At 34.9% G+C, this 27,136-nt stretch overlaps 1 protein-coding gene across 1 annotated transcript in view; it reads right to left on the bottom strand.

Annotated features, from left to right (window-relative positions):
* Positions 1–27,136, bottom strand: part of LOC134856031 (potassium channel subfamily T member 1-like) — a gene marked incomplete at its 5' end in the record, with an annotated part of 60,114 nt that extends 32,978 nt beyond the window's left edge. The window contains 12 exon segments of the mRNA XM_063872402.1: positions 6,693–6,910; positions 7,622–7,822; positions 8,411–8,575; positions 8,685–8,880; positions 9,002–9,084; positions 9,472–9,555; positions 9,816–9,890; positions 14,246–14,354; positions 14,583–14,633; positions 15,388–15,484; positions 17,244–17,320; positions 26,620–27,136. Coding sequence (XP_063728472.1) covers positions 6,693–6,910; positions 7,622–7,822; positions 8,411–8,575; positions 8,685–8,880; positions 9,002–9,084; positions 9,472–9,555; positions 9,816–9,890; positions 14,246–14,354; positions 14,583–14,633; positions 15,388–15,484; positions 17,244–17,320; positions 26,620–27,026 — 1,763 coding nt within the window.

Below are 27,136 nucleotides of genomic sequence, written 5' to 3' on the forward strand. Positions count from 1 at the left end.
TTGTTCGACGTAAATTTGTGCCTCAAATGGGATTGAGGGATATAAAATTTGGGTAAATTACCTGAGGAGAGTAATACACCAATTGTTAGTAAGGGTAGTTTTAAGGGTTGAGTCAAAGGAGTTCCATGCAGTTGGGCATCAGTTGAGTAAGTACATGAAAAATAATACAATAGTAAATCAGGGATAAAACTAAGGTAAATATAATATCATAAATAGGGATATTATATTACATGGTACGGGGAATACTAAAAGGCGAACGTTAGAAAAGGGGAACTGTTAATAAGGGGGTTATTCAGAAAAGTTGATATTAATCCCGAGTTTTCGTATAAATTGAAACATTATTTTACCTGAAAGTTTGTCATTTCCTTGTAAGTCATGCTGTTTTTGAAAAGTTGAGAGAAACGAGTCAGTCAGCTTGGCTGTAATGTCAAAAGTCAAGTTGAGAGAAAGGTGACCTTAATTGTTTACAATTAACACCCGCCCACATTTGCAGAGCTTGCAAATAAAGTATTGAATAAAATAGTAAGGATACGGTAAAATACAAAGATAAGGGAACCAGTAGATAAGGGAACCAGAAATTGTTCTTTTTCATCTTCATCTTGGTTTGTCTATCGTTGAGCTGATTGTCTTAGTTGAATTGACGAGTCGTAGATTTGTTCATCTTTGTCGAGTTGATATGTTGAAGGCTGAGTTGCGTGATTATTTGGTTGGTTAGCTATTTGGAGCTTGGTTACTGCGAAACTGGGAAAACGCGGCTCAATTTGACCACAGGTCGAACTTTGAATCCAGTTGGCGTTTTCAGCTTCACTGAGCGGACTATTCCATCTTGTCCAGGAAAGGTTTCCACCACTTTAGCAAGAGGCCACAGTCCACGAGGTGTAAAATCCTCCAACATCCAGACCATGTCGTCGGGTTGCAAATTGGAAGTCGCAGAAGTCCACTTTGATCATTTCTGCTGACCTGGTAAGTACTCTCGAAGAAAGCGATTCCAGAAGTGATCTGCGAGTAGTTGGGATGCTTTCCATGATTTTGACAGAGATAAATCCTTGTCCTTGAAGATACCAGGCGGTAAATTTGGAGTTCCACGACCAAGAAGGAAATGGTTGGGAGTGAGAGGCAGATCATCTTTGATGTCGTCAGACACATTGGTTAAAGGTCGTGAATTCATGGTTGATTCAATTTCGGTCGTGAAAGTAGCCAGTGTTTCATAGGAGAGTGTTCTTGATCCGATGACTTTGTACAGGGAAAGTTTAAATATCTGAACTAGTCGTTTCCAAGAACCACCAAAATGAGGGGCCGCAGAAGGGTTGAATTTCCATTCGAGTGATACGTCCAGCTGATTGATGCTTTCCACAAATTCTTTGTTCTTTTCCAAGTTGTCTAGACATTTCTTCAGCTCAGAATTGGAGCCCACAAAACTTGTCCCACAATCAGAAACCATTTTCGATGGTTTTCCTCGCCGGGCAAAAAAGCGTCTGATACAAAGAAGAGTGCTGTCTGTCGATAGTCCTAATGAGATTTCAAGATGCACAGCTCTGATCACTAAGCATGTGAACAGTAAAATATACGCTTGGTATTGTTTTCCTTGAAGGATGATGGGAAAAGGTCCAACGTAGTCCAATCCAGTCGTTGCAAAAGGAAAATGATTTTTTGATGGCAGTCGATCAATTGGAAGATCTGACATCTGAGGGTAGTCGACTTGTTGTTGCATTCTTCTGCAGGGTATACAACTGTGTATGATACTTTTCAGCATGACGCGGCAGCGAAGAATCCAGTAGTTTTCCTGTGCTATGGCAATTGCTTGTTCCTTTCCGCAGTGGGAATGTAGAACATGGATGTTAGCTAACAGCAGGCGAACATTGGGGTTTTCACCAGCGAGAATGATTGGATATCTAGCTGATAGCATGATAGGGGCACGCGTGAGACGTCCACGAGAACGCAGGATACCGAAGTTGTCCACAAACGGTGCTAATGTTCGAAGTCTACTTTTGCCTTCAATTGGTTTTTCTTTTTTGATGTCTGAAATTTCAGAGACAAAATCTGTCCTTTGGGCAGTTTTAATTATGAGAAAGTGCGATTTCGTTAGATGCAAGAGTTGAAGATCGACCTTCGACTGTTTGTTGATCTTCCGTTTGAGATTTTCTGCGAATAAGAAGCAGTATGCAACTGTCCGTATTAGTCTTTTCCAGTTGCTGAAGCGTTTGATGTCAAATATAGGCTCAAATTTAGACTCTAATGAAGTAACGAATACAGGAATGTTCTCAAGCCGAATGTTTTCCTGTGAAGGCCATTGAGAAGAATCGTTCAACAGAAATTCCGGTCCTAGTAGCCACCGACAGCTTGAGGTCATTTCTAAAGCAATGTATCCTCTGGTACCGTCGTCAGCAGGATTTAGCAGAGTTGGAACGTGAAACCACTGTTCAGGTTTAGAAACGTCTAAAATTTTCTGAAGCCGATTAGCGACGAAAATTTTGTGTCGTATTTCAGGTGTTCGCAGCCAATACAAAACAGTAGTACTGTCAGACCAGAAATAAGTTTTTTCAACTTTGAGGTCAATTTCCTCTGAAACAAAGAGCGATAGTTGGGCAGCATATACTGCAGCTTGCAACTCGAGATTGGGAATTGTAACACGTTTCATAGGAGCGACTCTTGTCTTTCCTATTATAAACTTCAAAGATGTGGAGCCGTCGCTGTAGACTATTCTTAGGTAGCAAACAGCAGCGAGAGCGAATTCTGATGCATCACAAAACGTGTGAAGCTGGATTGAAGCAGGGTTTTCTTTATCAAAGAAGTTCCTTTGGAATGAAACAGTTTCGAAATTTTCCATTTCGTCTACCCAAAGTTTGAAATCGGGAAGTTTATCCGTGTCTAATGGAGTATCCCACTTAACACCTTGTGACCAAACAGATTGGAGAACTTTTCGAATCCGAATTGTCAATGGAGCCACTATTCCGAGTGGGTCAAATAAAGAAGCGGTATACTTCAGGAGTTTCCGTTGCGTAGCAATGCCAATACGTAGAATTTTTACAAACTTTTTGTTATCGATGAAGTAGCAGTCAGTGTTGGTATTCCAGTGAACACCGAGAACTCGTTGATGTTTAGGCGTTGGATCATTAGGGCTGACTAAAATATTTGGATCAATTGAATCCAGGAATGGTTTACTGTTTGAGTTCCACTTATTCAAGTTGAATCCACCTCGAGATAAAGATCCTCGTAGTTGTGTCATTTGTTGGAGGGCTTCTTCTACCGTTGACGAAGTGACATACAAATCATCCATGTAGATATTCCGTTGAATGATTTCAGAAGCCAGAGGAAAGTCGTTTTTACTGTCTGATGCACATCGTCGTACTGCGTAGCAAGCCACGCATGGTGAGTCTGTGGCACCGAAAATGTGTCGTGTATATTCGTGAGTTTCTAATTTACCATTTTCTTTCCAAAGGTATCTTAGAAAAGGTCTATCCTTTGGGCTGACTAGCACTTGCATAAACATAGCATCTATGTCAGCAGATATTGCTATTTTATTTTGTCGAAGGCGAATTATGAGACCTGTTAAGTTGCACAAAAGATCGGGCCCTTTGAGCAAACTCGAGTTGAGGGATTTACCCTGAAAAATGCTGGAAGCATTTGAGACTCGTCTAACTTTGTCTGGTTTGTTGACATTTGTCACTGGATGATGCGGCAAATACCAAGATTTGATTGCAGTGTCATGTTTTCCATCTATTTTGGTGACAAAGCCTTTTTCTAAGTCAGTGATGACTGTTGCGCGGTATTTCTCCCTTAAATCAGGTTTACTTTTAAGGCGAAATTCGAGGCTGTTGAGTTGCTTTTCAGCTAGCCAACGGTTATTTGGAAGATCAGTATCCTCTTTCCAAAGAAGGTCAATTTGATAGTGACCATCTACTAAAGTACAAGAGTTTTCGAGAAAATCGATTGCTCTTTTATCCGATTTGGAGTGCGAGCGTTTTGAAGAAGCGATGCCTGTGTTTTCTATTTTCATCCAGTTGAGAACTTTCTGGTATAATTTTTCATCTAAGTTATTGTGTGAATGAACTTGTGTGAAGTTCACCGGAACAGATGGAACGGAATTATATTGCGTTTTGTTCCGACCTGTGCATGTCCATCCCAAAAGGGTTTCGATAGCCCAGGGAACATTCTTGGGGCCATAAACGGTATTTTTGATCTCATGATATTCTGGATTGTTGTTTCCGATGACTAGCGATATGCTATTGTCGTTTAAGTCCGGGTATTTAACATGCTTTAAATGTGGAAAATTGTTGCACATTGCGTTTAGTTGAAAAATATCAACTGGGGCCAAATTATTTTCATCTACCGTGAGTACGTCATCGAGCGTCATTGGAGTCGATGTGCTTTTGTATGGTCTAATTTGTACATCCACAGATGTAACTTGAACTGACTTGGTCTCATGATATCCAGATATGGGAAGTGAGTGCTTCTTGTTGACGTCCAAGCCTAGTTGAGTTGCCACTGGGTCCAGTAGTAGAGTTACGCAGCTACCACTATCTAAGAAAGCTAAGAAAGCTAAGAAAGCTAAGAAAGCTAAGAAAGCTAAGAATCTAAGAAAGTATCTAAGAAAGTATCTAAGAAAGCTAAGAATAAAAAACACAGTGTAACGAGCTAATCAAAACTTTTTCGGGGCGCCAATTTTATATTGGCGCCCCGAAAAAGTTTTGATTAGCTCGTTACACTGTGTTTTTTATTCCCCCACAACCAAAAATTTATGGTTAGTTACTGTTTTTCCTCCCCAGTTTTTACGTCTGCGGTTTATTATATCTTGTTATAGTACTTCCCCATTACAATATTATTTCATTTATTTACAGTTAATCGCAGTTTATTTGATTTACATTTTAAAAAAAAAAAAAGATCAATTATTGCTCTTGATTTCTAACCCATGTAAACTTTAAACGTTTCAATTGTTCATAGCTTCATTTACTTTGAATAATGTATTAAGTTATTTTCATCAATTTTCCCCTTTCAATTCGTTTTTTGTTGCTTTGCTATTCCGAGTCTTTTGTGACTCATTTATGAAAAAACTTCAGTTTTCCCGACTCATTTTCATTCCGTTCAGAGTCTTTATTGCCTTTTGCGTTCCTTTCCGAGTCTTTTCTGACTCAATGTTTCATTCCTTTCCGAGTCTTTCTCGACCCATTTGTTGTTCGTTTCCGAGTCTTTCCCTACTCATTCATTCATTCCTTCCGAGTCTTATCTGACGCCTTGTATATTCCTTCCGAGCCTTTCTTGGCCCTTTGCTTCCTTCATTGCTTCCTTCCTTCAAGTGTTTTCTGACACTTTTGCTTTCTTATTGCCCGACTCCTTTGACTCAACCCTTAAAACTACCCTTACTAACAATTGGTGTATTACTCTCCTCAGGTAATTTACCCAAATTTTATAAGGGATTTTTTGGAGCATCTGGACTTACTTATATTTTAATTAGGAATTTCAAAAAGTTCTATGGAAAAAAAAAGTAAATATAGTACCATAAATTTTGTGACCAAAGCATTTTGTGCTGCTACTATGCCAACCGGCTTCTCTTCCCAAAAAATGATCCAGTTCATCAATCTTCGCTCTAAATTAGACTAAATACCATAAACTTCAACCCTTTTCTTAGACCTCAAAAAAAAATTCTCTTTAAGTTTCATTGTAGCACAAATTATGACTGAAAAAGCATTTTTCTGTTATTTTAATCGACCGTAATTTGATGCTTTTTGCAGTATCTGGACTGTTAGGGAAAAAGTTTACACATGATTGAAAATCGGATTCTTGAAAAAATTATGAAATATGGTTATTGCAATTTTTAAACTACCTTCGTTACCTTTCAAAACTTAATGAAATATATGTGGATCAATTTTCTGATGACTTCTGCGTCTCACTTGGCTGTTTTCTAGGGGCCTATTTCTATTTCAGGTTCTCAGTTATCATACTTGTACTATTGTAGCAACAGATGACATATAAAATATTAAAAAATGCATGTCATAAACACTTATACGTTTTAAAAGACCAATCATGAGCATATTAAATAGTAAAATATTTACCAAGGGGGATCATACTGTATGTTTGACATGTATTCTGGAAATATAGATACAAGTTGCAAACACTAAACCCGGGTCAAAATTTTTAAATAAAACTTTCGATGAAAAGGGGCTGAATGAATCTAATTTTTAGTACGATTGGTCCTCTATTTATTACGAAAAAATAAACCCATTAGCGCCCAATTGATAGCACACAATCGTACGCTCATTCATACCCTCATTCATGAAAATTGGGCTCATTCATACCCTCATTCATGAAAATTGGGCTCATTCATACCCTCATTCATGAAAATTGGGCTCATTCATACCCTCATTCATGAAAATTGGGCTCATTCATACCCTTCAATGGCAAATAAAGGACCGAAAATTGGGCTCATTCAGATCGTTTTTCTAAACATTGGACTCCTTCAGCCCTCTCCATGAAAATATGACCAAAATATGGACCACTTCCGACCGGGCAAGTGGTTTGACCCCATGACCTACAACATCGGATTTGGCCGACCAACTTAAAATTTTACCAATGCCTTCTTATGGGCCAACTCTCATCAAATTTGAAGGGAGGGAGAGCACGCGCCAAAAATGGTCCAAAATGCCATTTATGGAAGTTTTTTAAAAGTCAGCATTCGGCCATTTTTGGGTATTTACCTGCCCTGCAGAGTGTGAACAAGTAGACTGATGTAAGTGGACATGGCGGGACAGAGACAGTTGCTGGCCAGAATTGCATACTTGAGCTCATCTTCGCAGATGACGTAATTGGCCGCCATCACCAGCTGTTTGTGTTCTGGTTGCAACACTTGCACGTACAGGGGCACATGGGAGGCGAAGTCCTTTATGGCCCACGTGCGGAGAATTGTGGCCTCGTCCTACAATCAGTAGCCCGTGTTTTGAGAGGAGGAGGAAATTAGCGGAAAATAAAGTTTAAGCAACAAGACAAACAACTCAACAAAAAAGTTCAGCAGTTTTTTTCAAGTCAAGCCCGTCAAAAAAGGTACTGCATACGCTTTGTCTTTTACATAATGAATTACTGTCTATAGCCATGAATTCGAAAAAATTTAGATGAAATTCGACATATTCAAACCAATCGAATCAGAGTTTGATAGTTTGCAAAAATCACCCAGTTCTACGATTCTGCAGTTTTGATTGATTGCCACATTCATTAGAGCTTACTAGATGTACTAATTCTGCAAAGCTTGAAGCTCATTTTTTTGGCGTGACTGATCCATTTACGAGGAAAATTTCGCGCGTTCTGTGACCAAATTTACAAATCAATCTTTAAACAAAGGTTTTAACAAATCTTTTGCTAGCATAGAATTTTTTAGTTAGTTCATTATTTTGTCAATTTATTTTGTTAATTCAAATTTTCGAGCTACAAACTCGAATGGAAGCGCCACCAAATTTACAAATCAATGTTTGAACAATTTTTAAATGTTGCTAGCCATAGACTTTTTTAGTTAATAAATTTTTTTTGTCAATTTGGACGATTAACCAATCTTAAAAACTTTTTGCTGGCTTAAGCAGGATAGAACGCCTTTTTTTTCAAAGTTTGAAGAGCTGACAAATTAACGTTAACCGACCTCTCTTCGCCTATCCTTCACATTGCGAGATGAGAATATGAAACAGCTTTCGGCGTAGTGCACCTTCGCCCGAATGAGATCGGATACTCTGAGAGCACTGCCCTGGATGTAGATCACCCTCTGGCTCCAGCTGGGGTTCTCCAGCATCGCGTTGATCTTACCATCGAACTCCAGGGGACACAGCAGTATGACGTAATAGTTCTATAACAGTTACAGCTACTGTTACGTAACAGCTCGGACTGCAGATACACGGAATATAAACACACAAATTACGATTTATTATTGGTCGACCATTCAAAAAAATTGTCTAAAGGCCTCTTTGCCGTCAATATACACTATCTAATTTTGAGAAGTGCGCGCCGAAAAAAAAACGAGAGGGAAGCGAGCGTAAAAAATTTTGAGAAAAAAGCGAGCGCCAAAAATTTTGAGGAAACGCGCGCCGAAAACTTTGGGTCATTTTAGTGTGTTTTAGGAGAGCTCGAAACTCATTTAGCTGGTTTAATAAGAAACAAAAAGACGAAATTTTCAAATTCAGCATTTTCGAATTAATTAATTTCTAAGCAACTGTCATGGATCTTGACATATATTCTCCCATCCTATTGGAGAAGGGGAGAGGGGATAGCTTTGGTAAAAGACACAAAATTCGTGTATTTTAAACCGCGGAATTAGATCCTTGTGGGGGTGGAAACTGTTCACTTGGAACCATAGGGCTAAATAGTTTAGCTAACAAAATCCACTGTCCTAACTGAAATAAAGAACAGTTTATGAAAACAACAGCTGAGAGATGACCTTGAGTTTTGGGTATGCGTAGAACTCGTTCATGAAGTCGTGCAGGATGTCCTCTGTGACAAAGGAGGTGCACAACACCACGTGCTGCTCCTTCTCAGCCCTCCTGTGGCTGTAGTTGCCCCCCAACTTCTGCTTCTCATCCCACGCGAACGACAGTGACTCCAGCTAAGCAAACGAAAGCAGGGCTCTCTTAATGGTTATACAAACACTTCAAGTTTCAGGCAAAGAAATAACATTTTTTTTATGTCTGCTAGAAGAATGGTGCAAGTTATACCTGTACAGGAATGAAGATGAGCGCGAGTCCAATGGTGAATATGACGAACAGTTTCGAGATCCATCCAATGGGGTACAAGTCCCCGTAGCCGACTGTGGAGAATGTGACGATGACGAACCAGAAGGAGTTGAAGAAGTCGTACTGTTCATCGCCACTCCTGTCTTGAATTCGCTCCAGATAGTGGATGCCACACATGCTAAAAATTGTGTGTAAATTCTGGGGTCTAGAGTTCGATCCCCGCAGTCTCCAAAAAAATTGAAAGCTCAAATTGTATTTTTTTTGAAACTCCTAGTGAAGAAAAGTATAATTTGTCTCACCATGTGAATGCGAGACAACAAATGAATGTGATCAACTTCATCAGCAGTCGCTGCATGGACGAAAACGCAATGGGTTCCATGTACTAAAACAGGAAAGCACAGGTCAGCAACTGTTTCAAACAAGCATATTCACACATTGGAAAAAGCCTATTGATACTTAAGCTTTGGACAAATAAAAAAAATCGATAAGTGTTTGGTTGGTTTGTCGAAAATCCGCTCCTTCTCTTGCTAAAATTCTAAATGAAACCCTGATTTGAATGATTTTAGATATTAACATTGAATTTTTGCCCGTCTTGGGAAAAAATTCAGTCACTTCTGCGAAGAAAAAATGTTTAATGATGACTTTTCTGATTTCCTCAAGAATGAAGGAAAAAGTGCATCCAAATAAGGAGTTCGGATACATGTAGTGCTGACGGTATGGCCAGTAAGTAGACAACCGAGTAAGCAGACAGGTCAGTAAGCAGACATACCAGTATGCTCATGAGGAAGTGTTTGGCCAGCCAGCAGTTGAGGAAGGAGGGCACATAGAGAAAGCGGAACAGAGGGTGGCACAGCTGGAAACAAAAACATGATTCAATAAAAACCATGTTTACTTCATCAAAACTGATTGAAAAACATAAGACTTCCAAAATAGGGGATCCACGTGTTGAATGATACAATAAAAAAACAATTCCAAAAAAATAAACGCTTGAAATAAAAAGTGAAAAACATCAATCGCTTAAATATAAAGCTTTTCAATTTCACTTTCGAAGTCAAAAATATGAGGTTTTTTAAGATATCAAGAAAATAATACGCATGAGGTTTTTTTACTTACCGAGGCTAGGAATGGCAGTGATACGCATGTCTCAACAAACACTCTGTAGGACAAGATTTGCTCCACAATGTTTCCCTGCAACAATGAATACCTTGAACAATATCGCATGGATCAGGGCGAAGCCCCCCGAGTGTCTCGCTTGCCCCTTAACTAAAGGATGTTCTTTTTGGAACAAAATTTCTTTTATTTTCATCTTTTTTATATTTTCACCGAAATTCAATTTAGAGTACAAACTGATATATTTTGGGCCTAATAAAGTAAAAATATGATCAAATAGTTGGCCTCAATCCCACTTGGGATGACTTCGCAACCAGAAGGTTTCAACGCAGATTTGTGAATCTTTCCTACAAGTTCCCTGAATTTATTTCAAAATCTCACAAAACTGCTCAAATCATGACAAACCCTGAGCGATCCGAGTGCACAAATAACGCCTAGGAAAAAATGATTATTTAAAAATAAATTTAACGCGAAACAAAACAAAACTTTTTTTTCAGATTTTTTTGAAAATTATCCATCTAAACACGAAATCTAAAAATCAAAATGATAGACTTTGCTGATAATAACGTAACAATTGGCGCAAATAGCCTGCTATTCAATTTGGAACAAATTTTGAGCCAGGTTGTTTTGCTGCTTAGAACGAAACATATCGCCCGTTATTTGTCTCAAATTGGTCAAATTGGCTAATTCAAACCCCAATAGCTTCACAAAAAAAATTAAAAAATTTCAAGTTGTTTTAAGAAACAATAATAGCAGGTTACTCTGCAGTAAAAAAATTTCACAAAAATGGCTAGTTAGAACAAAACCACCACAAACACAAATAGTCAGTGAACTCCTTTGAAAGTCTCGAAACAAAAAGAACAGGTTGCTGCACTTTGACAATTGAAAGTCAAAACATTTCAATAAAAATATAATATTCGAACTGTTTTCGAAATGTTTTTTTTTGTTTTGATTTTTTTTCAAGTTTTCGTGATAAAGGGCGGTTGATGAATAAAACCACTGAAAAACAAGAAAAGCCAGTTAATGTGCCAGTAGCACAGAATGTTCCGACCAGTCATAAAAAATTACAAAATTATTTTTTTTTTCAAATGAGTGTAATTTTTTTTGGCGTGGTGTGAAAAAAGAATCTGAGAAAAAAAAGCTTAGGCATTTTCATCAGTCATTGTAAAAAAAGCAAATTGGAAAATAATTTTTGCAGACAAATAACAAGAAAAACAAAAATGAAAAAATATATATTTTTTTGATTTTTCAAAATTTTTTTCCCATTTCTTTGAAGTTCTTGATTTCTAAGATGAGGCTAAAAAATTCAAAAAATATCTTTTTAAATATCAATTGAATAAAAATAAAATCTCAAGGGTCAAAGTAGGCATAAATAAGCTAACGTAAGCCTGCTCACTCGCTCGAAGCAATTTCGAAAAATCAAAAATTTCAAAACAGTTTTTCTCGACAAGTAAAACTTTTTTGAAATTTTTATATATCGTTCGAACCACGATTGAAAGTTCTGCAAAAAAGATAAATAACTCAACAGAGTCCGATGATTATTTGTGGTAGCTGATATTGCGTGGAAAACAAACAAAAAACTAAAACATACCCGAATATCAAGTTCCTACCCATTTTCAATGTAAAACTTTTTTGAAATTTTTATATATCGTTCGAACCACGACTGAAAGTTCTGCAAAAAAGATAAATAACTCAACAGAGTCCGATGATTATTTGTGGTAGCTGATATTGCGTGGAAAACAAACAAAAAACTAAAACATACCCGAATATCAAGTTCCTACCCATTTTCAATGGTCGGAACAATAAACCATGACAGCAACATTTTGTAAATAAAATTTGATATCAAATTATGACTGCATTGGCTTCCTCATCTTTTGGAAGGTTTTCGTTTCCCTTTAACTTGCTGTTCTGTTCAGAAAAATTATTCAAAAAGTTTAGTTCTTCAATAATTTTTCAATTTTTTTTTCGAAAATGACAAAAACTTTTGATATCTGTTTTGAGAAACTACCTTAAGACTGCCAAGGCTTCAGAATTACACTACACTTCATTTTTTTCAGTACTTTTTCAGGCAAATTTTTTCAATAAACCCAGTATTTTTCGAACCAAGAAAAATCTTAGTGATTTCATACTGCCTTAAATTATACCTACTCTCGTATTTTTTGTATCCAGACTGTTGTTTGTCAATTAAACAAAACCAGTACCCTGCCAAAATAATTCCGAGCTATGGCGCTTATACAGAAAAAAGATAGAAAACTTAAGACGAGTGTATCAATAGTGTTTTAAAGCGCGTCCCGACAAATCGGCAAAAAACAGTTCAGCCGATTTGAAATTCAGACAATCCAGCCAAAAGTATGCAGACAATTCAGCCAGGAACAATTCAGCCAATAAAAAAAAAACCAACGCAGTCACGCCAACGTGGTGTGAAAAAAAAATCTGAGAAAAAAAAGCTTAGGCATTTTCATCAGTCATTGTAAAAAAAGCAAATTGGAAAATAATTTTTGCAGACAAATAACAAGAAAAACAAAAATGAAAAAATATATATTTTTTTGATTTTTCAAACTTTTTTTCCCATTTCTTTGAAGTTCTTGATTTCTAAGATGAGGCTAAAAAATTCAAAAAATATCTTTTTAAATATCAATTGAATAAAAATAAAATCTCAAGGATCAAAGTAGGCATAAATAAGCTAACGTAAGCCTGCTCACTCGCTCGAAGCAATTTCGAAAAATCAAAAATTTCAAAACAGTTTTTCTCGACAAGTAAAACTTTTTTGAAATTTTTATATATCGTTCAAACCACGACTGAAAGTGCTGCAAAAAGATAAATAACTCAACAGAGTCCTATGATTATTTGTGGTAGCTGATATTGCGTGGAAAACAAACAAAAAACTAAAACATACCCGAATATCAAGTTCCTACCCATTTTCAATGGTCGGAACAATAAACCATGACAGCAACATTTTGTAAATAAAATTTGATATCAAATTATGACTGCATTGGCTTCCTCATCTTTTGGAAGGTTTTCGTTTCCCTTTAACTTGCTGTTCTGTTCAGCAAAAATATTCAAAATGTTTAGTTCTTCAATAATTTTTCAATTTTTTTTTCGAAAATGACAAAAAGTTTTGATATCTGTTTTGAGAATCTACCTTAAGGTTGCCAAGGCTTCAGAATTACACTACACTTAATTTTTTTCAGTACTTTTTCAGGCAAATTTTTTCAATAAACCCAGTATTTTTTGAACCAAGAAAAATCTTAGTGATTTCATACTGCCTTAAATTATACCTACTCTCGTATTTTTTGTATCCAGACTGTTGTTTATCAATTAAACAAAACCAGTACCCTGCCAAAATAATTCCGAGCTATGGCGCTTATACAGAAAAAAGCTAGAAAACTTAAGACGATTGTATCAATAGTGTTTTAAAGCGCGTCCCGACAAATCGGCAAAAAACAGTTCAGCCGATTTGAAATTCAGACAATCCAGCCAACAGTATGCAGACAATTCAGCCAGGAACAATTCGGCCAATAATAAAACCAACGCAGTCACGCCAACGTGTTGCATGCAAACAGAGGGTATGACTCTATACGGAATTAAGAGCCGGTTATCTTAAACCGAGAAGTAACTCTAAATCCGATTTTTTCTTTTGAATCAACCGTTTTGTAAAACGGGCTAAATTGTCTCAGCTGAATTGTCTGTAAACTTTTGGCTGAATTGTCTGATTTTCAAATCGACTGAATTGCCTGTGCGCCGTTTTAAAAGACTCCATAAATGGAATTTTGCAATTAGTTTTATGAAGTCAACCTGTCAATCAGTTAGAATGAAATTTTTGTACTTTTGGTCTGCCATTTTTTTTAAAAAAATTTTCTAATTCAGTATGAAAAAAAAGAGATTATATTGGTTTTCGGCTAGTTCACAAAACTTTTTTCCGTTGTTTCTGCCATTCGGCACTTCTGTAAATTTTAATTTTCAGTTTGAGAAAACCAATTTATTCACAAACACTTCACATACTTAGCAACATACATTTGTAGTCAATAATTTCATATATATATATATATATATATATATATATATATATATATATATATATATATATATATTTAAGTGTGTGTGTGTGTGTGTGTGTGTGTGTGTGTGTGTGTGTGTGTGTGTGTGTGTGTGTGTGGCTGTTAACGAATATTTCGTATAAAATCTTTTTTATCTATAAAATTTCAAATTTAAAAAAAGACATAAATTTTCCTGGTGTTTTCAATGGCTTAAAGTTTAGAGAAGGGGTGGAGGTGATTTGTTACAAGGTACAAAATTCGTTTATGCTTAGCTGTTCAATTCTTTCTTAATAGGGGGACCGGAAAGAGTTTGAAGGAAGTACCATAGGGGGTGGGGATAGTTAAGAGCTAACAAGATCTCTATTAGGTATTAGGTTTGATTGATGACTGACTAACTCTGAACTGGCATATGATGAGCACGATTGTGTCGATGGTGGAGAAGAGAGCGACTGCCACTTCTATGATGTAGAACAACAGAGACCGCTCCACCCACAGCAATGCACCACTAAGTAGCAAACATGTACATGAATTAAGTTAAACAGATCTTGCTCAATTAAAGTACCTCAAGTTGTGACAAAAATTCGAAAAAGTGTCGAGCTCTTAGACATTCAATGCCCCCTTTTGATTGCTCTTTTTTTCGCTCCATTTTGTCCTTTGAGAAAATTTGTTACGCATTACTTAGGCAGTCAGCCTATTCGAAACAAAAAGAGGTATCAATTTGAGATTGACTCACTAAATTGGATATGTAGCGTTTCCAGGAACATCGTTGTCCGTGCATTCGAAGCTGAAGCATAAGTACCATACATCACTTGTAGGTAATTTACAACTATATAGGTATTCGGATAATATATCAAACTTCTTTTTTTAACAGATTTTTTCTTAGCAATTAACTATTCGCTTCCCCCAACTGCAAAAAGGGGGAGGGTGAAATTGGTTACTAGGTGTTCAAAAGTAGCATATGCTTAAATATTGATTCAGTTCATTATAGGGGTGGTCTTTTTTTGCTAGATACCATAGGGGTATAGCTGTATAAAATTCAGGTAAATTGCTGATAGTTTTTTCCTACGTCAAAGTGTCCTTTCAAAAATTGTTGCTTTCATTTTGGTTCTGATTTTCTGATTTCCATTTCATTCAATACGCTTTCTCCAAAACCGCAGCTCGGCTTGATCCGTCCTCGTTGTTTGGAGATAATCAGAACGAGAAATTTTTCCACCAAAAAAGCAGAAGAAAAATAGAATCGCATTAATAATCAAGGTATCAACAGAAATCCTCCGGAAAAAAAAAACAGAGCAGGCCGTGTTGCTTCTCTTCGTTTTCAACTCTTTTCATACAAGACACTTGAAATTCAGTTTAAAAGTTTAGACTTTTAAATCATACTTATATCTTACTCTCAGACGTTTAGTCATAAAAGCATGCAAAACTACTATTGAAAAGGATAATTTACAAAAATAAACTAAACTGGTTCTTTGAACTGGTAAAAAGTAGCTTGAAAAACTTGCACCATAATATTTGATGTTTGATCTTTGACCTCTACTGACCAGTGAGTGATGGGCTGTTCGTATTCGACAAAGTTGGCGACATATACCACACAGCTGACCAGTTTCAACAGCAGCAGCAGACACCGAATGATAAAAGCTAAACAACACCACACTCATTTAATGCACGTAAAAAAGAGACCAATTTGAGCCCAAAATTTTAACTTGTGTGTTCATTTTAATTCTGTGTTCATATTTCGAGACATTGAAATTTATTGAAATAAGTAATTACTTATGATAATTGGGTTTCAAAAATAAAGAACAAGAAGTTTTTTTTGGCAGTGAGATGTTTTCACCTTTGCGATAAGCAGGGGTAATGCAACCGGGTACTAAATTTTTCCCCACAAATAACTTTGTTTTCTGAATGGATGAAATGGTATTTCTATTATATAGTATTTCGCCATATTTTCAGCAATTCAGTAGCTTTTGAATTGCCTGCATATAAAACTAGGCTGCACGCTAAGTGTTGCAAAGTTTTTTGTGTTCGTGTCAAAAATGTTTGGCATATTTTCCATTTTAGGGGTTTGAGGAAACTTTTGTCCCTGTGAGTTGGGAAAATCGTTTTTAACTCTATCGGTGTTTTGTTCTTAATGTGTCAATACATACATAGATACGGTGATCCAGATTTTTCCAAAATTTCTTGTCAGAATTCAACCATTCGCATCTGATACAAACAAATTTAAGATGTAAATCACTATCCTAACATCTCTATAATAAAATTTTAAAAGTTAAACAAGAAAAATTATAACATTTTCTTGAAAAAATCTTTTTTTTCTTAGTTTGCTGAAAAAATTTGGTGGAAACTTTTTTTTATATTATGTGTATGGTGGTATTTATTATGCTTGCTATTTACAAGCATTAATAAATCAGAAAAAAGCTTTTTGGGTTAACAACCTAAGTAACAAAATCACTGACACATTTTTTCGATTTACTTTAATTGTATATCAAGTTTGAGTAACTTGCAAGTAACTTCTGAGCTTGAGACGACAAAAGTTATGGGTTCTTAACTTGTCAGAATTTTTTCTGGGATAAGATTTATTATCAAACTTTTGTTTGTCTGTTTACTTTTTGTCGGCTTCCTGATCATGCTATCATACTATTTTCATTAACTTTAATCAAGTTTTGCTGAAATTGAAACTCTTTTTGATTCCTTTCTGTAACTTTTGGAGCGCGATAAACTTTTATGCATGATAATTTAACGCTGTTGATGTGTTTGTCGGAATGTATTTGTCAAGTTGAAAACTTTCGAGACAAGCGTATGAACCTTTTTAAATGTAATTTCTTCTAATGTAGATTTTTGCGACAGAGGGGTCGTCGCCCCATTCTACTTTTGAGTTGCAAGTGGGGCGAAGCTCTGCATCACTATTTTAAAATCGTTTTTTTTTTCGTTTAATTGCATTCGAGCATTTTTTGGACTGCGGCGATTACTGCCGGTGTAAGGAAGAGATGCCTTCCTCCTTATGAGTTCAAACCCTCGCGATCCCCTCTCGTTCCGTTGAAGCAGAAGCGGAACCGGGCTCGGGTTTTTTTTTACATGCCTGACTTTCACAAGAGTTCACACCTTTCACACTTCACTTTCTGAGTCAAAATTCCGCCAAATTGAACTGCTAGGACCGGCTGCGGTCAACAGATTTATTAAATTTTGATTTTTTCTGACATTCACATTTGATGTTCACTTTTCTTATTGTTCGTAATTACGTGTTTTTATTAAAAACCTTCCCGGGTTTGAAATCTTTGCTTTCCAAACGGGCCGTTCCGGACGCAAGCTTGAAGCAACCTGGCCGAGCTCGGGCCTCAAACTCAGGCCCGGTTCCAAATCTGGCTTAAATTGTTTGAGTTTGGTTGAAATTGACACTGACCAGTTCTGAAGTTGTTGTTCCAGATGAAGTCCAGCTTCTCCTTGTTGGACACATGTGTGTAGAACTGGATGCGGACCCTATGCAACATGACACGCAAACTCACCACACTGTCAAACCTCTCAAAGCCACTACTATTGCTCATCCCAATTTATAATTAGCCGACGCTTCAAAAAGTCCTCTTTATTGAAACGATTAATGGCTCCGATGGCCGATGATTTAATGAGTCGAAACGAATAAGTGAATGAAGAAAAACGCCGATACTATTATCAATCCACTTCACGATAGTTCAAAGGGGTGGTTATATTAAATAGGTAAAATAAAAATACAAGGTAAAAAATCATAACATCACAAAAATTTTTAAACGTTACTTTCTAAAAACAGCTATTTTTAGACAAGTTATCTTTATTTTTACGGCAATGTCCGGCTAATTTATCTTTTGGGGGTTTTACAGAGAGATTTGTGTAAAATTGCGTTATAGACAGAACTTCAGTTTCAACTGTCTAGGAAACCAAAGTTTGACGGAAATGGAGCTTTAAGGAATTTGAGTAGCAAATATGTAAATCCTCAAAAAGTACACAAGGTTTTTATCGCGGATTACAGTTTTCGATAAAACTACACTAAAATAGCTCTTGCTCTTTACTTCCAGGGATTTGGCAATTGAAACTATTGAAGGGTTTACTATTTATTACCTTGCAAAGTAAAACATAATCTTGTGGAGCTCAAAAGTTAAGAGAAAAAGCAATGGAATATAGTGATAGTCACAAACATTATGCAGTATTACACAAGTGTGACATGTTTAAAATGTATCAAATTGGGAAAATATGCGACAGAGCAAATAATCAATCCATAAATTATTGTCCAAGCGAGGGACACTTTTCCTATATTTCTGCCAGAGCAGTCCGTTATTGAAATAAAAAAATCTCGTGTATATAATAAGCAACGTTTTTTTCAAACAAATATGGTGATTGGTACCTTTGGCAATTTGATAAATTGTATTTATAGAGAACAAAATAGCTTATCTCTGGTTTTACTATTGTACTTTTCTGCCATGTACTTTTTGAGTAGATCGCTTTTCTGATGCTTTTTGAAGCATAGTTGAAGAAACAGTTTTGAATAGTTTGATCATTTAATTTCTAATCTGACGATAAGTATTTAATTATTTTTGTAAGAGGTTTAGATTTAAAAACACCAAAAATTGTGCTGTAAGTTTTCTTTTGCAAAATTAGTGTTTTTGGTGCATTTATAGGCGTAATCAAATTTAGAAACACGTAAGCAGATGCAAAGGAATTTTCTAAATCGTATATTAGTTTTAATATAAAACCAATTGAGTGTTTGGAAATTTTTTAAAATTATGGCTGCCTACTAAAATATAATAATTTCAATTTCAGAGACAAAGCAGAAGATTTTATCTTTGATTAATCATGAAACCATCTAAGATCGAGCGGAACGAAAACAGTAAAATGCTGCTTTAAAAGCAAGATTTTTCTTTCAATCAAAGCTCTTTCGAGATGTTTTCTGAAAGCTAAACATCTTAATGCTAGGAGTTTGATAATTTGGACTTGACACTAATATTCAAAATTCTTGGTTACCACTCAGTTTTCTTTTTCTGAACAAATGAGGAGCACAAAATATTTTAAAAGCAAAAAGTCAAAAAATTTGGATCAACTCATCAATCTAGTTATTAATTTACTACAAACTGTGTTTTTTGCACCCATTTTCAAAAAAGTGGCGGAATATTTGTGCTCGGGGTGATTTCTTTTCCAGACTAGCCGCATTTGAACGGAATTTTTGACTAGCCGCTTTTGAACTGAATTTTTGACTAGCCGCTTTTGAACGGAATTTTTCATACCAACTGAAAGCTAGTGATGTCCAGAGTTGAAATTTACAAAAATTACTTACTAGTGATTTTTTTGATAAACTATTGGTCCGAATTTCGAAAACATTGCGTAATATTTACACATGACATCGTTTTTTTATTCAGCCAAAAAAAGAACTTTTTAGCTGAGCACTTTTAACGGTAGTTTTGATATCATCTGGAAACCAGTGATGTCCTGAGTTCAAAAAATTTAAAAGGATCTTTTTTTGGATCTTCTGATAAGTTATTGTTCCGAGTTTTGAAGAAAGTGTGGAATAAATAAGATCGGCAAAAATTGTTTTAACTGAACACTTTTAAGGGTATTTTTTTATCATCTGAAAACCAGTGATGCCCTGAGTTCAGTTTAAAAAAAACAATGTACTTGTGATCTGTTTTGATAAGTTACTGTTCCGACATTCAGAGAAAATGCGTAAAACTTATGCTTGGCGTGAATTTTATTAAGACTTTCTATATAAACTTTCTAACTAAACAGTTTTTTTTGTATCATCTGAAAAATATTGATGCCTGGAGCTCGAATTTCAAAATTTTGTTTACCTGTCATCTTTTTCGACAAAACTATTATGATTAAATTTTGGGAATAATTTGAAAACTACAAATAACGCACATTATATTAGGTTCTTTCAAAATATTAGCTAAAAATTATTTCACTCCACAGTGAATTGAGGCAATTAAATTTATCCTAGGAGTATGCTACTTGATTATAAAAAAAGTATTTTATACTATTTATACTAAACGCTCAAAAAAATTCGTGCTTTTTATGCTTAGGCGGCTGTTTAAATTGCTCTTAAAACGTTCAAAACTGAAACACGGATGGACGGTTGCTGTGCAAGTAGCATAGAATGTTCCGAACATATTTTCAGAAATTTTTTTCACGTTAGTGTCTTTTCTTTTACGTTTAATAATAAAGCTAAAAAAACGCGCATAAAGTTATTGAATTATGCATGAAAATTACAATTGTATTCAAAAAATTTGGAAGCAAAAAAGATAATTTAAAAAAAAATCTTTTTAATTCTCTTTTTCCAATTTTTTGCACTAAAAAATTCAAATACTTTCGAAAAAAATTTTTTTCCCAGAGACGCGCTAGATACGGCATCCAAAATTAAACTTTTTTCTGGTAAGTTTATCAATTTTTAGCCGAAATGATAATTTTCATACAAAACGAACGTTACTCGATTGCTTTACTCGCTAGAAAATAGACGAAAAAGTATAAATGTCAAACCGATTTTTCTCGACACTTGAAGTTCTTTTTTGCAAATTTTTAAATTTTGTTCAAATCAGGACTCAAAAGTTTTTATGATATATCACTTAATCCATTCCGATGATTAATAAGGGTACCTGATTTTGCCTGGAAAAGCAAAAAAAAATAAAACACACCTGCCTGCATACAGAATTCTTCTCAAATTCCTCCCCAAATAGTTGATGTTATTATTATGTTGCTAGATTCTACGAACGCCATTTGTACTAAACAATGCAAGGGCGGCACAATTTTTGAGTAGAATTGAAAAAAAATCTGATAAAAAAGACAAGAGAGGCTAGCTAAATACGTTAAGGAAAACTTAAAAATTTAGTTTCAATTCGAAATCATCCCGAACAAGTTCTGACTAAATTTCAGAATTTTGCTTTTGAGGCAACACTTTCCTTGTTTAATTCTGCTTACATTATGTAGGCAGTTCAATGTTTAATATAAATTTTTTTTCCTCCCAATTTTTCATTTTATTATTAAGAAGTTGGTGGACAAGATGTAAAAGTTTTTTGGCACTTCATCGCTTATAATATATATTTTATGTACGCTCATGTTTTTTCAAAATTTATTCAAATGAAATTTAACAAAAAATCATTTAAATGTTGAACATCTCGGGAGAACTCAATTCTGTAGAAAATAATTATGGCAGTGGAAAAAGTCATTTTTTTGATGTTTCAACCGTATTTTGGAATTTTTTCATTTTTTGCAAAAACGACCCAGTAAATTTTAAATTTTAGGTTTTAATGAAAACACCAGGTTATAGGCAGTGATTGTGCTTAAGCAGATATGCTCCAATTTTTATGAAAAGAAATTATATGGCCCTCGGAAAAGACAAATTCTTGAAATTTGGAGCATATTTTGGAATTTTTTGTTTTTTTTTCTCGAAACTTACCCTGCTTAATGTAAAATTTAAGACTAAAGGTTTATCAAAATAACATCAAAAAAAAATTATTGGCATGCAATTTTGCTGCATAAACCGGTATACCCCCTTTTCGTTGGAAAAAGTTACCGTTTTAGGACAAGTCAGAATTATTTAAATTTAGGACCATTTTTTAAAAATATTTGTTTTCTTTTTCAAAAACTAATCTGACATTGAGGTTTCTAAAAAAAAATTTAAAAAGTTCAAAAAGCCCCATTTTGGTTTCTTAAAAAGGAAACTGGTAGGTCCATAAAAAAGTCAATTTTTCAAAATTTTTAGTTTTTGAAATTTTTCCGTTAAAGCAGAACTCTGAGGTGAAAACTCAATCGGCCTAATTGAAAACAAAATGCAAAAACCGTTAAACCCTATTTTTTTTTATAGAAAAGCCTATTTTTTCTGAGTTCAATTGAAATAACAGGTCAAAGGAAAAATAACTTTTTTAACGGCTAGTCCTCTATGTTAGCAGAAAATACACTAAAACTGTAAGCAGAGCCCAATTTTTAAAACTGAAAATTTTGCGTTTCATCCCGCATCAGTACAACATAATCTATAAATTTTTATAATCTATATAATCTATAAAAGTTTTTGCTGGGCCCTGAATTCAATTATGACAGTCGCAATTGCCTCCCATTTTGTGTATAAGGGAAGCTTTAAACCAGCTTTATATCCTTTTTTTATTTGATGCTGCAAAATCTTAACATATGAAAGATGGCAAACCAATTAATTTAAAACCAAATCAGCGATGGGGTTGGTGTCGCTTCTATTCGATTTAATACAAAAAAAACCTATGAAATTGAACTTACGGTGAGTGAAAGTTTTTCAAGAAGTGAAACATTTCTGCTTTGAGATTTTTCTTCGGCAAAGAGTGCTTTTCTGGTGATCAAGATTTGAGATGTAACAGAAAATTTATTTCAAAATAAAAATAATTTATGAGTTTTTTCCAATGGTCAAAAGCATTTAAAATAGAATAGAACCACCTGCTTGCTGTAAAGGCATACAGTAAGAAATTTTCGATACGAACACCTTAATTCATAATTGATGATGTTTACCTCGAAACTAAAACTCAATTACCAACTGAGCAAAATCCGCCAACCACCAGACATAAAAAATTTAGTGAGGGTAGCTCGGTAAAACAAGACCAAAATTTCAGAGTCAGTATAAGAAATGGATTATACTATAACACGGACTAGCTTATCGATGTCATCTGGCTGTGGAAATTACTTCACCTTTTAATTGTTATCCTAGAAAGTAATATTTCCGAACTCGTTCACGTTTCCGCTGACCTAGCAAAAAGTCGAACATTCAAGGGTAAGCGATGATTCGGTGACATTTTGAATGCATTCATTGAAAAAAGTGTCAGAATTGACAGAAAAGGACAAGGTTGGTGCTATTCTCAGAGGACTTTTTGGTTCAGTGCAGTCCCGGAAAAAAAAGAGTGCCAAAAAATAATCTGTTCCAGATTGCCAAATCTTTTTAAAACTAATTCAAATAACGTAAAACATCTTGAACACTAGATAACCCACAAACGTTTCCCGTAACTGTGATCATTTCATTTGAAATTTTCGTTTTCCCAACCATGTCGCTGTATGGTGTTCTTTTCGACTGATGCTGATAACCTCAATTGAATTTGATGGAAGGGTCAACTGTGGCATCATATCAAAGCCCATTTTGTGGTGATTTACATTCCAAAAACTTCAAAATATCTTGGTGTCGAAACGAACTAGAACATTTTTTGGTTTGATTTTAGCAGATCTATCTATACTCTAATTAATCTTTTGTGTGTGTGTGTGTGTGTGTGTGTGGGTGTGTGTGTGTGTGTGTGTGTGGTTTTTTTGTGTTTCTCTACTCCTACCAAATAGATAAACCAAACAATTTAGTTTTTGGCATGATGATAGATAGCAGGACAACGTTTTTAAAATTTCTTTTTGGCTGTCTATTTGAGGTAAAGAGCAAAAAACGTGTGAAAATTGGAAGTCAGTGAATTCTAGGTTTCCTTTGAAGTTCATTTTCATTAGACGACTAAAGTACACGCATGCAATATTCTTGACTAACTTCATTTTTTTTTCATCTCCATTTGAGGTATTCTGAAATCAAGGTTTTTTCAAATATCAGAAGAGCCGAAGTTGCAATAATTGCTGAATTTGAAATTGGTGACTTTTCCTAAACACGAAGTAATGTCTGATAGTGCATAATTTTTGTGCTATCATTTATAGACTACAAAAAAGGTGACAGGTAACAAATATAATAAGGCATCAAGAGGTATCAAGTGTCAATTGATCAAAGCTCAAGTATTCTTGAGGAATTTTTATTAACTAAATGTAATAGCTGTATGTAAGAAAATGATGTTATCAAACAAAAGATTTTCTCAATTTAATATGTTTTAGCTTGTTAATACCATCAGCAAATAGTTAAAACCCATCCATAAAAAATTGGGAGATTGTCTTTACCAGTTCATTAGCTGGTAATTTTATGCATTCATTCACTGCGCGATGAACAGTTACGGTTAGTAATTTAAAAAAATATATGAAGAGGTCATTTGACAAGTTGGTAGTAAGGGCAAATTGCTTGTCTGAATTCAATTTGAAATGATTTTATGTGCCTTTTACACTGTAATAGGTTGAAATAAATTGCCCGCTATTTATCCCTATTTGAAATATTATGGTCAGTAAATGTTTCGATCCAAGTTCAAAAGATTATACTTTTAGAAAAATATATACGGGTGAAATATCTTTTTAATTTTCAGCTGTGGATTTTTTCAGAGGATATAAAGTTTTTTGTTAAGAATAAAAGTCAAAAAACGGAAAATTTGTCTGGAGAAAATGAAACATCTCAAGCACAAGCACAATTATTCAATCACAATTTTCAAAAAATTGGAACTAAGATAACTGAGTTTGCCTTAATTCGGTATCAATAAATCAACGTTTTATTAATGCTTTAGTCCTTTAGTAGTTTTTTAGTATCTCTTGGTGTCTAAAATCTAACTTATGCGGATGTAATTCTAAGGCTGGTACAAAACAAGCCCAAACTGAAATTTTTTTTTCTGAACTTAGAAAAGTGCTAGGCCTGATCTAACTTCATGTTTTGATTTAATAACAATTGGTGATTTTTTTTGAGATGAAAATCGCAATCTTTTTTGAATAGATGCCGTCCAATATTCCGTCAAAGTTTTAAGAAGTTTCAAGAGTTGGAACAATGATATCTGAGTTCACCTTGATCCGGTATTCATCAACCAATTCTTTAGTACTGCCTTAGTCCTCTAGTATTTTTTACAATCTCTTGGTGTCTTTAATTTGATTTCAAAGGATGCATGTCTGAGGCTGGTACAGAACAAGCTGAACCTGAAATTTATTTGCAAAAAAAAACAAAAATGGTAGGCCTGCTTTTATGTCATGTTTTGATTTAATTACAATCAGTGAATGTTTTTGAGCTGAGAAAACTTAACCTTTTTTGAATAGATGTCATCAATAATTGCGTCGCAATTTTAACAGCTGAAACAACGATGTCTGAGTTTGCCGTGATTTGGTATTCAGCAATCAATTGTTTATTACTGCCTTAATCCTCTAGTTTTTTCTTAGAATCTCTAGGTGTCTTAAATTTAATTTAAAAGGATGCATGTCTAATGCTGGAACAGAATAAGCTCAAACTGAAAATTAATTGTGAAGTAGTAAGAAAACCCTAGGCCTATTTTAACCTCATGTTTTGATTGAATTACATTAGTGTGAAAATTTTTGAGCAGAGAAAATTTTTTTTTGAATAGATGCCATATTTAAAAAAAATTGTCCAAATTTTCAAGCTGACTGAAGTTTGAAAACTTTCTCATTAATGCGTAGTTGTCCTTACGAAAGACAAAAAAGCCTTTTTTGTTAACCAACATTCTTTTTCAATATTAGTCTTTTAGTTTGAAGAACGTACTTGGACAAATCTGAGATACATCTTCAAGAATAAATAAATTTGGGTGAGCAATCAATTTTGATCAACATTTTTGTGAAAACTTGGATGAAACAAAAAAACTATCGAGTGACTTATATACCGATGGAGCGTCTGATATATGATTTGTCTTTTGCTGAGAGTTTTACTGAGGATTATTTGATCGTTTTAATGTGTTTACCATGGTTTTCCTCCATACACCGAAAGCTCTAGTCATGCAACTGCATACCATTTGTCTATGAATAAAAGCTAGCCATCCTATGATAATTGTATGACTACCGTTACTTTGGAAAACTAAAATTCTAACCTTCCACAAAAAAACTTTTGCATATTTCATGTCCAGAACAAAACCAATTCTGTATTCCAAAAAAAAGGTAGAAACTTACTCCAATTGCTCACAATTTTTTTTAAAAATTGGATTCAATTTGGACTAATTTTTTCTTTTTGATAAAAACGCACCCAATTCGGCCAGCTAAAAATCACCCAAAAATGTCAATCGGCGAAAAAAACTACAGCAGAACTTGTTTGGGCCTACTGGAATGAGTTTAATACTCTTACAGCGACAGCTATTTATTTCTTTTTAAAACCCCATAATGGGTTTTTATGAGAGTTTAATTGTCGTTCTGACCAATTGGCAAGTATAATTCAGCATTACTGTGTTTGGAAATAAACACAAAAGTTAAGGCGGTCAATTAAAACTAACAAAAAGCCGGGGTTTTTCATAATTTTTGGAAAATGCTAGTTTTGTAACTCCATATACGATGAAAAATTGATTCTAATGCAATATTGTACTATGAAAAACAATCTTCATAGAGCTTCATAAAAGTTTTTAAATAAAATGAAAAATGTATGACTAACATTTTTTGTTAAACCTGGATCGTACAATTTTTTCAAGGACTCAAAAATTTGAATCAAATATGGGAACAACGCCGTTGTTTTGGGAGCACACTAAAACATGTATTCATAGCTGGACACACTATACTTTCATTTACTAGCAACCCATCGCTCTTCGAATACAAGGGTTGCCAAATTTCCCCCAAAGGTCCCTTCATTTGATACCATTTAACAATAGCTATTTCTAGCTAATAGTCGAATACCGTAAACGTTTCTGAAGGCGCTATTGGCGTCAGTATATACTTCTTACAAGGAGGGAGACGCAATTTAATCGGTCAACACCTTCCAAAAAAGCTCAAGAACGGCACTGAAAATGGCCATTTTGGGGTTTTTGAAAAGCTCAAAAGCCATTTTAAAAAACATCGAAAATTTTTTGTTACCCGTCAAAACTTTTCGCAAGCCACAAATTTTGGTCATTTAGTGGCACGGAAAACTATGGAAATTAACTTTTGACAGCATAAAAACTTCAGATATATTCGAATTCAAATCACAAGTTTAGTGACTACTCAAATCTAACCTGGAGGTGAGTTTTCGAAGACGTCCCACCAACATGATCCCCTTACCAGCAGATTTGAACGAATTCCGACCACTGCCTACACTGGTACCCGCATGTGTGTTTCCACTCAAAGTTTCAGATGAAAAACCAACCAAATTGCTACTTTCGTCGCCGCTGTCGGCGCGGTTGTTTTTAAACTCTCTGTTAATATCAGTGGAAGCTACGATTGGTTTGCTTTCCTCTTTTGTTTCTACTTTGCCTGAAGAATCTTTTTGCATTTCATCTGCACTTAAATTACTTTCAGCTGAAGTATTAAGGGGGGCACTTTCGTCTTGAGGCAAGGAAGACCAACGCACGTTTGAATTGGTAGAGTTATTGATTTTTTTGCTAGTACCAGCTGCTGTGGATGATGAACTAGCTAAATGCATTATGTTGTTCTTTTTTCTTAAACTTTTAGCAGTAAAAGTATATGACAGTATAATTCAATTGGAAATAAAGTAATGCAATATAAAAGAGTGTAAATTTAATCAGGTGCACT

This window comes from Symsagittifera roscoffensis, unplaced genomic scaffold, assembly GCF_963678635.1.
Source record: "Symsagittifera roscoffensis unplaced genomic scaffold, txSymRosc1.1 SCAFFOLD_179, whole genome shotgun sequence".
NCBI classification, from domain to species: domain Eukaryota; kingdom Metazoa; phylum Xenacoelomorpha; order Acoela; family Convolutidae; genus Symsagittifera; species Symsagittifera roscoffensis.